This window comes from Rhodnius prolixus, unplaced genomic scaffold (genome assembly GCF_049639745.1).
Source record: "Rhodnius prolixus isolate KJV_2025 unplaced genomic scaffold, Rpr scaffold_11, whole genome shotgun sequence".
NCBI classification, from domain to species: Eukaryota; Metazoa; Arthropoda; class Insecta; order Hemiptera; family Reduviidae; genus Rhodnius; species Rhodnius prolixus.
The window spans coordinates 1210674-1225933 of record NW_027411625.1 but is presented as its reverse complement, the minus strand read 5'-3'; the positions used below and the strand labels follow the sequence as shown (position 1 = coordinate 1225933).

Below are 15260 nucleotides of genomic sequence, written 5' to 3'. Positions count from 1 at the left end.
ACTGTTACTGAGAGTAAGAAATTTTATCCTTAATGTAACAGTTTCATATCTTATTTGTTCTAATGAGGCATAAATCAACATATTCATTCTAAGGAAAAGAATAGGAAGAAATTGCTCAATACTGTCCAATGTGATTTGGAATTCATACTGTTCACAGATTCAAAGTAACATGCAGCCTATGTATGCATATTTATAACAGGAATTTCAACACTTAAAAATTGTGAAAATGTTTGAACTTTTTATTCAAGTGTTAATCAATATCACCATATCTATGGACTAAATAATTCCCAAACCGCTTTGATCTGCAATGAAAATGTCACCCAACTCTTATTAAAAGAAAAGGCACTCTGAAAGAAAATGTCAGAAAATATCTGAATAGCAAAAATTACAATTGAAATTATCACTTTAGGGTTAAAATTTCTTTCTTATCTTGAATATATTTATTGAGTAACTAATTGAATAAAAAATAAACGAATTTTAGTTGACTAGTTCAAAGCAATTAAAACTGAATATTGATCTCAGAACCACGATCTGCACAGCCATCCCGGCTGGTATGAATACAAAGCAATTCTCTCACGTTCAGATTAAAAAATAATGACATGCACGAATAAAGATGCAACTTTTTAGCCTAATAATGGCTAAACAAACTCAACGCATCAAGACTGAACTGAAACAGCCAAGCATACTCCACTTGACACTATGAGAAGCGAACTAAACTGTTTTTGTACCTGACAAGATGCCAAAAAAATGTTTTGACTAAATGACTAATTCAATTTAATTAAAGTAATTGTGATTGCAAAATTTTATTTATAATATTCTATCCGACATTTAATACTATAGAAATTATGCAACAATCCAGTATTACATAAGTTCATTGGATTAGGGTGACCATAATTTTTTTTTTGTTTGGTGCAGTAAGAACCGCGATATTTTTGCAAAGAAAGCAAGACCAGAGGACATCTATCAGGAGTTCAGGGCAGGATAAAACTATCAAAAAAGTCCAATGAAATTTAAGTAAAGGTTCGTTAAAAGTTTATCTACTGAGGCTGAATATTTTCAAGAGAGTGAAGGGCAAAGAATATGTAGATTTATGGAATTGAAAAAAAAAAAAATAACTTGTATTCATTCATCATCAATGGTAGATTAATAAGGCAGTCAACCAAGTGTAGTGAGAGACGGAACCATAAGTGAATCGAAATGCCTATATCAAACTGATTAATCCATCTCTAAATATAGATGAAAGTACGAAAGCGGTCAAGGATACAATAAACAAGGCTTGATTGAGGACCTCTGAAGGAATGGTCCAATAATCAAAAAGTTGCAGTCAATAGACAAGTTCGCAGGACTTCAAGAGGAATTATTGGCACGAGAGCCTTCTATAATAATTACAGCCTAGTAATTATTGTACTACTGGTGACAGAAATAGTCTGGCATCAGCAAACCTTGGCATAAATGCTAGAGCTCTGGCTAGAAAGCGCCCGTTGTAATCCTCTTTCAAAGGAGACCCAAACTCACTAAAAAGCTGAAATAAATCAGTGTGAATAATTACTCATTCACAGACTCTTACTGCAATTATATTCCAAGCAATTTTCTTTTAAGCTCATTTATTTAATATACCTAATTTTTTTTAAAGTATATATTACTTTAGTAAATATTTCAAGAATAGTGCAATGCAATATTGTACCAGCTACTTTCATTAGTATCCAAACATTAATTGATTTTATTATTTAATAGTTACAATCTCATGAATGTTTTGATAATTCTAATTATCATTTTCAGCACTGAAAAAATGTAATTTTGAAATTCCCCCTTGCAAGTATTAAAATGTTTAAATAAACCTTATATTAATAAGTATATTTCGTATATTGAAAATGATATGTGTCACATCTTATATTAAATATTTTAATACAACTTTCAAATTATTGTATATTATATTTTTATTTTTTTCAAAAATAATTCTACCCTACAGATAGAAAAAAACAAAACTTTTTTTAACATTCAACTTGCAGAAATTGTTTTTGGTGAGTTCTAAGGGAATTTTGAATTTGATTACTACTTATGGTGAAGTTGCTTCCTTACCATATGAATTCATGATAGATCATAGCCTGAAATTTTCAAGTCAATTTCCATCCTCCTGAATATATTTTTTATTTTTTAGTGGTGTACACTTTTATGGTTTGTTTTAAGAACATTTTTAAATTTAGAATTGCATAAGAGAAAGTGATAAGTGTTTCTCACCCAGATTTCATTCCGATAAAATCTAAAACCATCACATTTCACAATCACCATTTAACAGTCATTCAACTTTGAACCTGAATGATCAATTCACTTGACGTCTAGCAGACTGCAGAAGTATTTTCAACCAACACTCAATCATAGAGAGAGAACAAAATGTAAGGAAACTAACTTGGGCAAATTTCAGAAATTATCTGTCTTACTGACATTACAGATAAGGTCACCCTATAATTTTTGTTTGTTTGTTTTTTTAATGGTTAAAAAATAACAGAAATATTGTACAGTACTTGTAATATATTTCTTATGGAGAATTATTCAAGCACTACCTACTTCAAAAGCATTACTTTTTTCCACTCTAAACGTAAGCAACAGGCAGTGCCCTCGCCAAGAAAAAAAATACATTACTTATTTTTTCAAATCGTAAAGACCAAGTTTATGAATGGTTGTAAAGTGTATTCTTTTAAGAAATGTGATATATGTAGCTATCTTTGGAATGACAGGATGAGCACAAAGTCCCCAAGTTTGAAGACAAACTTTAAACTTAATTTCTTACATCCAGTGAGGGCGAGCATTAGCGAAAATCATCGATATAGCATAAAGAAATTATTATTTATGTACACATTGGGTGTATGGAGTCGGTAACACCGGGCAATGGCAACCATCTAGGCGTGGGCGCTTGAACAATTTGTCCTGGCCTTCCACGAGTAGGAGATTGAGCGTTAGAACTATTCCCAAACAATCTTGCCAATTCGCAAGATATATTTAGCCTATTCCAGTTATATGTCGGTGTTCAGTCGAAAAAAGTAAAAACTTGAAAAGGCTTTAATTTTGAATAAAAAAAAAGAATTTTGTATTTTTAAAACAGTGTGGAGATTTTGTTTTAAACGCCGAGTAATTGTGGATACGAACCAGCTGGTAAGCTTCAAATCTCTTTCCTGTTTCTGTATGATTCTCAAACTGGTAGTGATTACACTCTTAGTGTTCTTGCAAATTAAGTAGGTTTCAGCTCCCAAAAATTGTCAATTCAGTGATGATAATCTCATTATAAAAACCTTATAAGTATTACTTCTAGTATGAAATATTTCTACACAAACTTAATAAAATAATAAGGTATATTGACATTTTCTTTTTTATTTTTTAGAGATAAATATTTAAAATCTATCTTTTGGAATATGTGGCCGGTATTTTTTAAATTATAATTTAGTAACCCTGCACCAAAGTTATATAAAATAATAGATGCGTAAGAAAAAAGAAAATTTATTATTCCTTTGTTGAGAGTTTCCTACTTTATAGCGCAGACACCTGGGACGACCCACAACAAGAAACAAAAGTTAAAAGACACTGTAAAGAAATTCTTTACAATGTGTGTGGTGCTTTAAGAAATCGAAGAGTGTTTTTGTGCTCACCCTTACACCTTGAAGTGATTAACATCTTTAAAAAAATAAAATCTTTAGATTTTAATAACACTAACAAAATAACGACGAAAATTAAAACAAATATAAAATTTTAATCCAGCACTGTCTTCAACTCTTATTAACGATGTATCATGCTTACTAGGAACATAATTATAGATTAAAAATCAATTAACACAGAGAGCCTTAAAAAATAGTTCCTTAACAAAATCAATTGACATTATCACTTAAGTTTCGTTACTTGAGGGAGAAAATGGAGTTGAAATTAACATAATATTCTTGAAGCTAACTAAAGAATTAAACTTTTTATCGACCAAATTTAGCCTTCATTGCACTGCATTTTAATTAAGTTTAAGGATTAGTCTAGTTCAGCACGCTGTTCTTGAACCGAAACAGCTCCGCGGGCTGAATTACCGCTACCATTTAGCTTTTCCCAATTGATATTGAAAATGATATACATTTAAAAAGAGAGAAGTCTTTATACATATAAATTAGTATATTAATGCAAAATTATTATTATTATTATTATTTGCATTAAAACGAGTAATATAGGAAGCGCCAACGAAGTTCTGATTAAATTGTCAAATTTATTCATTTTTACGATATATTTATACATTTAACTGTAGCGCGATAAGCTTCTCAGTGCATAACTCTGTAAACATGTTGATTGATTTAACTAGTACGCTTGATTATAAATTATAAATATTACTTGATAATACATGTTTCTTCCAATTTTTCTTCACTACATTGATTCATGTTGGGTAACTGCTCGCTGTGGATCACAAAACAGGTAGGGTATCTCACTTTGTGAAACTCATTGCTTTTTTTTTTCCAGCACTTTTGGGTACCCAAAAGACCTTCAAGTTACTTTTCTGAGTAAGGCCGGTAGCCTTGGATAATCAACCACTAAATGAAGAGATCCAACATAGCTTACTTTGAAGCCTTTAACACTGCTTGATTGTTCGAAAATATTCTCATCCCCAAAGCCTCTACTCCTCCTAGTAGCAGTGTTCAAAAATGCTAATGATCGCAGCCTGTAAAACCAACAGAGCTATAAATCTCTCATTTTTTAAACAATGAAGCCAAGCAGAGTATTGTTTTTCTGACAGTTCAGTTTCTCTGTCTGGAACTGTCATAGTCCTCCTTTACGATATTAAATACAGCGTTTGGATGTATATATCCATTTTTTTTAATAACAAATACCTTTAAAAACAGATCTCTTTCAATTTTTGTAAAAAAATTACTTTTAAATAAAAGCTACTTCAGATTCCTGGGCGCTCAGTGATCAGAGTACCTTATCGTTGATCCTAGGTTCTGAGGCATCTGCCACAATACCAGCGGAACCCATAGAATTGATTGTAACTTCCATTTGGTATTTCAACATTACGCTTTTCCGCGCAGTTTTTGACGATCAACCCTTATAAAATTGTGCTAGTGGACAGTTTTAATATAATCGACCGATTTAATGAAACCAGTTTGGATAAACAATTACCATGTAATTAATCCAATAAGGTAAACTCTTTAAAATCAATTTCGTTACAACATGTCTACTCGTATTTCAACAGTCTGACATCATTTCCTGAAACAACTGCCAATAAAAATGAATATATTTACTGATTCAAATAACCTTTTTATCTTCATTAAATTTCATTGTACGTATATTAAATTTGTATTTCATCTAAAAATAAATTATCTATTGAGATTTAATTTTTCTTAGGCCTACTTAATTAGTTTCTAAATTTTAAGTTTAAATAAGTGTGGCTACAATTTGGTATGACTTTTACTATTTATTTATTTAATAGAACAACCACACTTTATGTAGATTTTTAATTAATAGCTTTAAGAAGTTAATTGCAATAGACCAATTTTTGGTGGTACACTTAAGATAGTTAGTTTCATTCTAACAATTGATATGTTAATTTTTTAAAATTATTTTTTGCAGATCATATTTAAAATGCAAATGCAAATCTTCTTTTTACCAAACTATCTCTTTTAACAGCTGCTTAAAAATTAGATTCTTTTTTAGAAAAAGACACTTATAATTTCAATGGATTAAATACTATTAAAGGCCTCAAATTGTAGACTAATCAACCAATCACATAAATACTTGCTAAAAGCTTATATGCAGATATAAATTATCTAGTAAAAACAATAGTTGCAAGTAAAAATAAAATTGACAAATTAATAATATGTAAGATAAATTCGTTGCATTAATGGCTGTTTTTATAATGAATTCACAAGCGAATATTGCTTTTATTTATAAAAGATTTATTTTATTTGGTAAATTATGGTTCCCTTTGCATTGATTAAAACATATAGGGTGTTCCAAAAATCTTTAAAACATTTTCAAATTCATCATAAACGTTGAAAAAAATGTTAATTTTTTTAAGTACTGCAAATTTTTGACAATGAGTTTACATAGGAAATATACATTTTGAAGTCCTCGGAGTCAGAAAAAGTGATTTTTAGAAAATGATTGGATGTGTATGCCTGTGCATCTGAAAACTTCAAAAACTAAAAATCGCTTTACCGAAATACCAGTTTGTTTTTTCTCACTTCTTTGAGATTTTATTTAAAATGTTTTCGTATAAAAATACATGTTGATCTTTGAATTTTTAATTGCATAATTCTTTGAGAAACATTTTTGGACAATATGATGAGAGGGATGGGAAAGGCTCTCGTCTAACGTTCCACCTATGTAATATACGCTTTTACAAACTACAAAATGTTACAGGATAAAATATGTTTAAGAAATTTGAGTGAGAAGAAAATATTAAAGTTGGAACCTCAGGAATTGTAGTAAGAGGTTTACAGCACATTTTTATTGTTTTAAAATGTTTACTATTTCATTATGTGAATGAAAAATTAATATTCTTTGGGCAGAAAACTTTTATTGACGAGACTTCTTAACAGTTATATGTGTAAAATGCGATTAAGCCATTTGTAATATTTATTAATTTTTTTAACCCACCGGGCAGTCACGTTCATCCCTTTTTAATAATTTAGTAGCAGTTTATCTATTTTAACAGAGTTGGGCTGTAGCCTAAGTAACTCTCCAATAATCCTAACACAATATCCTAATAACGGACATATCAGAATATTTATTAATTTCCTGGCAGAAATATGTGGGAAACCATTTTTAGAAATAAAAATGATTAAAGAATTTTTATTAATAGAATTTATTAAAATACCTTTTAATTTTTTTTTTTTTTTCAATTAAAGCCATAAGATATATATATAAAATTAAAACTATGAAAGCAAAGATACGCTTGACAGGAATTGAACTAACTTTCTAATTACAAAAATATCAATGCATTTAGGTTTTCCATTGATAATTAGGCGTAAAACAAATCATTTTCCATTGTCGATGCGCGCCTCGCCTTTCCGAAAGCAAACAATGCGAGCCTTTGTGGCGGTGGGTTCGTATCCTTAGAGGGCATAATTAAAATTAACATCAGAAAAATCTGCATTTGTATATAGTTCATACTAAGTGTATTAGCCATGTATTCCCGACTTCTATCTATTTTAAAGGCAATACATTTTTGAAATTGCCAAAAGAATGTTTTATGAACCTATTGTATTTGTCCAATTAAAATCCCAAAATAACGGTAATTAAGAATTTGACATATAAATATACAACATATTTGTATTAATAAGCAATAAAAAATCAAATTTGTAATAATTTTGTAATAATAGTAGAGAAATTATCCATCATAAAGTTGTTTAATCTCAAAATGCATTCATCTGGAAATCGGCGTTTTACTTCATTCATTTGCAGTTTTATTATTTACATAAACAAATAAATAAATGACTTTGTTATCAAGGTATTCTAAATTCAAAATATGATTTTATACCTGTTCCATACGTATATCATCTTTACAGATAATTCTCGAATTGGGGTAGGTTTTGCTACATTTAATTTCTTACGGCAGAGTTGGTTGTTAGCGAGAAAAACATAAAGAATGATGATGGATGTCGAGAAAAACTTCCTTCGCAAGTTTTCTGTGTGCTCGAAATGTACACTTCAGTTGACAAAACGTATTGGTAGTTTGAGTCGCTAGGTTGGATTAAATCTCAGACAGGACAATGTAAGAGTTGACTCTTGCAACAATGTTGGTATCATTTAACAAAAAATCGATACATTACTTTTTGAAAGATGGCTCAAGAATCGTCTTGAAGAATCTGGCCTTATAATCAATTGAAACTACTCTTTCCATGAATAAATTGCTAAATATCGAAAGCTACGTTTATTCAGGCACACTTGCGTTTAACTAAGGTTAACGAGTCATGGAAGGAACGAGTCACTACCCAGCAAAATACATGAAAACTTTTGCGGAATTGATCTTTGCTTAGGCAGAGGCACGCCACAGATAAATTCCAGTTACGATTGCCCCGGAAGATTTTCGCCTTCCTCAGGCCACGAAAACTGGTCCGGAGTGTATAATTCTATAAACTTCTTCCTCTTTTTGCAACTCTTTATATACACAAAAAATACTGAATATTTGATCATTTGGGTAGATGATTGGCGAAGGCGAGTAGTATGCACTCCACCGCGTTCAAATCCCAAAATCCAAAATGAATCCTTATAAAATTCCGTAAAGGCTGTGTTGAATATAAAGTTGAAGAGATTATGGCCGAAGCTACTACAAATTGTTGTTCTCGAAATTCCTCTGAAATAGCAATAGACTTTCTCCAAAAGTTTCTTGTTTTTGAGTAAAAGTGTTAATTACGGTTTCAGTTCCAGATACACACCTTTTTCTCCACAGCGCCCAACTTCTTCCTCTTTTCTAAAGGTAGTGAACATTTCCCCCTTATTGCGAAACTATCTTGATTTTTGTATATAATAAGAGAAAAATTAATTTTTCTTACAATTACGAACAAGAAACATTACTCAAATTTAATTAATTCTATTAAAACCATTTCTGATTTAAAAGAATATTTGTGTCCCACTTTTTCATTATTTTGTTAGTGTCCCACAGTACCCTAGGGAAATGAATATAGATGATTAATTTGAATGTTAAGTTTTGTTTTTTTTTGCTCATAGAAAATTAGTTTTAGAACATTTTCTTGAGGAGGGGGTAAATTATAGACTTGTGCAATAAGTATTCCTGAATAAGTCTACTTAAAGATCAATTTTTATGTAACCAATTACATCAGAATACTTTTGAATTTTGAACACTATTCTTAGAAGATACACTGCGAGCTTCAAACGTATCTTCGTATCACATCAAAGCCACTCAAGAAAGCATACATTCTTGTCGGATCATTTGTCAGTTGTATAAAAACGAACTTTTAAGACATACAACACTAATAAAAGATTCAAAATATAAAATGGGAAAAAGAAAAGCTCGACAAGTCACCACCCACGTACACTTGAATATCAACAGGAAAGGTATTTTTGCTTTACTAAATTCCTCAAGAAAAAGAACATTTAGTACGTATTTTGTTTTTGTTTTTTGACGTGAGCATTCATTTAAGGCTTTCAGTGACTTAGCGGTAAAAAAAAGAGGATGTAATTTTATATAGATATATAATAATTTATTTAATTTAGAGCAATTTTATTTTAGAAAATGATATGGATCATTAAAAATACAGAAAATCTAAACCCTTAAAAATTAAATTTCGGCTCTTAGATTTGAATTTCTTATTATTTACAAGATATTTAATTAGCACAATAGCGATTTTTTATTTTAATTTTTTTAACATAGAAAATTAATACTGACCAAAACAGTTTTACCTTGGGAACTCAAAGTTTAAATGGACCTCTCTGCTTGGGGAATTTCTAAAATGAAATTTTTGCAACTTAAAAAAACATGAAACCTTTCATAGAATTATTGAAATTTTTATCACTTTATTAGAAATGCTTGATTATCATTGTATTGATTTATTATTTATAATAAAGAATAGATACCGATACAAATATTTGCTCTGTATCATTATTGGCAGTTATTCTTTCGAAAGAGTAGAGGTATTTATCATTTTGATTCATCCGGTTACACTGATGAATATTCAAGTATTAGATGGTTTTTTAAATGTTAAAATGAGAAGGCAGTCTAATATTGAGGAGTGCTTATCGTCCCTTGCAGAGGACAAAGGGCTTTCTGTTTTTGAAAGTTGAATTTTCTACACAACCTATCTGATCAAAATTAAAAAAGAGATAGGCCAAAAAAGATAATAACTTGGAAACTAAGGATTAGAGGAAAATGCAAGGAAAACAGTAGTCCCAAACTCCTAGGGGAAAGTGGTGACTAGGAATTCTTAAAAATCGAAAAACAGTAGCTTCTAAATAAATGTAAATACCTAGGAAATATTTTGACGAGTTGATTATGACATGGTCACGACAAATGGTATGGCTTGGGCCGGTAATAGATGCTAAGCTGCTTTACGACTGATCCTAAGAAATAAGAACATTTTCCGAAGCACTAAATGGATCATCTACTGCACAATTCAACGACCTGTTGTTCTGCATGGTGCAAAGACAACACACAAACCTATGCTAATGCAGATGAGTTATGTCTGAGTAGGTGAATGCAAGCACTAACTTACGAGCTAACTTTTGATCCTTAAGGAGCAAAAAAGTCCTTATCTTTGAGGAGGATTTGGGATCGAAAGAGAGCAGCAGTGGAGAAAAAAAGGCAATAGACTGCAAAAGAATAAAAGAAACCGTAATGTCGTTTTCTGCTTTTAGGGTTAAAACTTAAGATGACCCAAAAACAGAATGAGTTTCCAAGAATTTTAATTGTTTCTATATTGGTCAAGTAGTTTAAAAAATAATGAAAAAAATGTACAAAAATAATCTAAAAGTTTAAAAGACAGTGCTGGAAAGAACTAATTAACTAACATATTTTACATATAAAAATTTAAAAAAAATAAATTTAAATTTTAGAAAAACAAAACGTTTTGTTAAATTCTTAAAATCCCGAAAATCAGCAACAATACATAGAATAAAGCAATATTTTTCTCTATACTCTTACTAAATACGTTTTTTTTTGCTTTTTTTTAATAATAATTTTAGGCTACACTTGTGTTTTTTCATTCTATTAATCTAATTTTAATTTTTTATGACACATGGCATCACATAATAATAAAAAAAAGTACCTATTTTCTTTTAGAGCAATTATCCTTTGGAGTAAAAATTTCCCAAAGTATTAGCATTTTTTTTAAAACTTCTGCCTAGTTATTACAAAATAAAAATAATAATAATGATAATAATAATAGTAATAAAATAATAATAAATACGGACTCAATATTTGTTTATAGTTACAATTTTTAATTAAATATTTTTTCTTTAAGTAGAGAGAATATTAGTGCCTATATATTTTGTAATGAGGAAAAAACAAAGGAATGTATACTATTTCAGAAATATCAATTTTTTTTTTTTTTTAAATATAATACGTATGAAATTACGAAAATAGTTTTATTCCATTAAAAACTATGCCCTTAGATAAACTGAAAAACTAAAAAGATTATTACAGGAAATGTTAAATAAATGAAATGTATAGGAAATATTTGTAAAATTTCATTTTTAATTAGATTGTTCATTTGAAAAAATAAAATAAAATCAAAATATTAAAGAAGCTTTAATATCAGAACTATTTTAAAAATTTCCCTTTCTTAAAATCCTTACTCAAGGAATTTTACGATTTAGTAGAATGTTTATTTTTTTTATTTTCATACTAATATAAAAAAGTTGGCAATGAAAATTTTTAATTAATCTAAATAAAGTGATTGTTGGGGATATTTAACTATCACAGTTTGGATTAGGGTAGAGGGAGAAGAAAATTAAAACATTTAAAAAATGCCTAATTTATAAACTATAATGTAATCAGTCTGGATCCGGTATTATAGTAATAATTATTTTTTGTTTGTTTAATTTTCCTAAAAGTCCAGAAAAACACAACCCTCTACAAATTATTATTATTTCTATTTACTATTATTATTATAATATTATTATCATTATTTTAAATATATTTATTTAAGTATTAATTACGTTTATTGTTCCTCCCTGTACCCTTGTGTAAATGATGATAGTAGAGGCCATCTTTTATTATTTCATTTTTTTTCTTAGCTGTTGCAACGATTCCATGGTGTGGTGGCCTTTGTTTGTTTGTTTTTTTTTTCAAATTATGTTATGGCTACTCTAATATTAAAAAGAAATTATTTTGAGTATTTTATCAAGTTTATCGACCTTAATAAGATTCCTAACTATACTAGTCAAAAATCTGTCCCAAATAACATGGAAAAAAATAAATAAATAAAAACAACAGAAGAAAATAAAGTGTAAAATATTGATCAGTCAATAAAAGCAAATGATCATGACTAATCAATATTTATTTGCCATAGTTAGTTGACTAGTCATGTCAACACTATTTTTTTTATTTTTTAAGATCTATGCGAATTTTATTATTTATTATTTTTGTATCATCCCCCATCATTTTCTTATATTTATTATCACTCATTCCGAGCTAGACCATGGGCCGTTATTGGCTCGGCCAAATGTCTGCTCCTATTTGTACGATCATTTACGAAGAGAATCTTTTGACGAGGTTAGTGAAGTGGAAGCTGAAGATGGTTGATCAGTTGCCGTTTCACCATTAAGTACTCTTCTTCTTGAACCAGCAAGTTCTTCTACAGAAGTTGGAGTACCAGGTGCGCTTCGACCTTTTACCTTGCCAAGTGCTTTGTCTAGCCGATGTACGAATAGATCAACGTCTGATTTTTTCATACCAAGACCAGCGGCTGCTGTCAGATAGGGACATGGTGAGGTAGAATGATGTGCACCCCAACCTAAATCACAACAGGAAAATTAACAAAAGAGAAATAAGGTTTACTCTTCATCAATGAAAAGGTGATGAAAGCCACATTATTAATTAGTAAGTCACACCATGATTGTATTGTTTTAAAACTACATGGTGTAATTATAAAGTTTTTTTACGGAAAATATTTTTTGAAAAATAGAAAATAAAAAGTAGCGGAAATGTGGAAATTATTGAAAAAAGAGAAATAATATTTATTTTAAGTATTAAAAACGTTTGATGTCAAATAACACTCAATGGCAATTTGTAAAAAGGATATTCTATGTTAATATTAGCCTAAATTTAAAATGCAGCTGATCTAGAATCACAATTTTCTTTATCATTTTGAATCAAGTGTGCGTAATGAGGTAATCTTCTGGCAGCGTTTGCATGTACGAGTATTTCTATGCTAGTTACGGGACTCTCCTTTTTGTACTTGTCCTAAATTGGACCTACTTTCCCTCGAGATTGGCAAATTACTTGTAAAATTATAAAAATGTGAACTTTTATCTCACTTGATGAGGATCGCTTGGTCCACTGCTACAAGGAAAAGCACGCTCATTTTAGCCACTACTGCTCTTTCAATTAAAGTAAATCTTCCATTTTGCCCACATCAGAAAGATTTAAAACATAAGTATATTTGTATTCCAGATAATGCGAATAAAATATTCCCTTTCGGGTAATGCCAACACTTTTAGGTTTTGTTGGCTCATAAATTTAGAAAGTTTATCTACCTCACAATAACAGCAGCATTTCTTATAAGTAGCAGCTGCTGGGTCTAGACGTCATTCAAGTAATTTAATCATGATTGACCGCTCACAAGTCGTATGAGTGTTCAAACTAGATTTTTCTACGTTGAGGCGTCCAGTCGGTTCAAAGGTTTAATGGGGAGTAAAGTGGTCCAAAGAACATATAATGAATTTGAATAGTTCAAGTGAAGTTCCCTGAGCTGTAAACGAGGGTTTGATGTGGTATAGAAGTGTTCTCAAATTCTATTTTTGGGTACGAGTATTAGACCCCCCATTTGTAGAAATATACAGATAGTAAAATTTAAAAAAGGAGTTTTATGTGGAGGTTTTCCTGAATGTTTTGAGTAGAATACACAAGAGTATTCGTAATTAATGCAGCTTATAAATATTAAAACACAAGGAAAGTGCAGTTCTGTATCAACGCTCAACACGAGTATACGAGTAATACAGTTCTGTACTCAGTGCTGAGACTGCCTAAGCGAGGTTTCACTTGTAGTATGTTGTTAGGTTTATTATACTGGTTTGAATCTTTTTCTCAGGTAATACTGATTCCATTGGGGGATCTAAGGAGCTATGGAGTTTTAACTTTTCATCATGACTTTAAATTAATCATCTTGCTAGTTACTCATGTATTGATCACATTCGTGATCGTTCGAGTGATCACAGTCGTAGTCACAAGTGATGCTCGTTACTACACTCATCACTGATTACCGCGAGTAATGATTAATTTACGTATTAATCATCAGTCAGTGACCTGATTTAACAATTGCCCAATTCTCCTGGAGTGCATGACCGATCAAACACTGAGAACTAAGGTTCAGTTGAAAATATGGTTAGGTCTGCACTGCTGTATAATGCAATGATATTTAACGTAAGTGTAGTGCGACGGTTTGGCTATGAAAATACCACCGGACGCCTAGGCCCCTGCTTGAACTGGCTAGTACTTTTCCATCTAGGAAATTATTTGAAAGTTTACTTGTACAGATCTGTTTTTTACCTTCAAAATGGTATGATGCAACATCTTTATGCTCGGTGCCAGTGATGCAACGTGTTCCAGAGACATATCTAAGGAACAACATTGATCCTAGTAGAGTAACTCTCTTGTTATCACCTCCAGAATTTAGACTTGACAGAGTCATTGCTAAAAATGAATATCATTTGTTTCATGAAAGAATCGGAAAAGGATGAGCAACTGGAACTGATACACTTAGGATATTTGGATTGGTGCACTTCTTTTTTTTTCTCCAGGCGCATCGAAAACTTGGTCATTAGCACCGATTGGTGCACCAATGTTTTCAATTTTAAGCTATCAACTTTCTTGTTAAAGAAAAAATGACAAAAAAAGACACGCAAATTAGTAAAGTGCTCAACTTTATCAATTTTTTTGGGGGGGGGCCAAACTGCGGCTACTAAATACATAAAGCCGCTATTTTGAAGAGAAATATACATATTCATATAAGAGAAATATACATTTTATATAGAAAAAATATTCTTTAGAGGGTGAGCAAATTTCCTTTGCAGGCGAATTAAGCTTATTAAGCTTCAATAACTGGGCAATTCAAATCTCTCCTAATTTCTAATCCTCAAACTGTGTTACACTCTAAATCTAAAAAGCTTTTTGTGTTCTTCACATCAGCAAAAACAGAACCTTTATTTTTGGTGCATCATGCATTTAGGCAACATTTTAAAATGTTTCACCTGTCTCAAAATAATTCGTCGTTGCTTTCACGTTTGATAAACTGGTTCTAAATGAAGAGGAAAAAGTTCGGGAAGTCCACACCCCTCAAATGAAAATGCGCGATGAATTCTTGGAGTCTGCGTGATCATCCACGAAAACTCAAAAGCTGAAAAATCTAAGAAAGCTCAAATTTGGTATTTCGTTGCCACTGAGGACAAGACAGAATGGTTTTGGATAAAGTCGATCAACTGGAAGTATCACTTTGCTGAATACTTGAAAAATAAAATAAATTACCACAACGATTTTCTTTCGACTTGACGTACTGATTGCGAACATGTAGAGTATAACTTTTTTAAAAAAAATTTACCCAGGAATATTTATTCTTAGGGCA

General features: G+C 30.6%; 1 protein-coding gene across 2 annotated transcripts in view; it reads right to left on the bottom strand.

Moving 5' to 3' along the window:
- Positions 1-10385: 10385 nt before the first annotated feature.
- The window catches only part of SecS (Sec synthetase), a 31793-nt gene continuing 26918 nt past the window's right edge, over positions 10386-15260 (bottom strand). For both annotated transcript variants that reach the window (XM_074138002.1, XM_074138000.1), the window contains exons 9-10: positions 14189-14332; positions 10386-12434 (exon numbers count right to left, since the gene is read on the bottom strand). In XM_074138002.1, the coding sequence (XP_073994103.1) occupies positions 12166-12434; positions 14189-14332 (413 nt within the window). In that variant the 3' untranslated portion in view covers positions 10386-12165. The remainder of the gene's footprint in view (positions 12435-14188; positions 14333-15260) is intronic.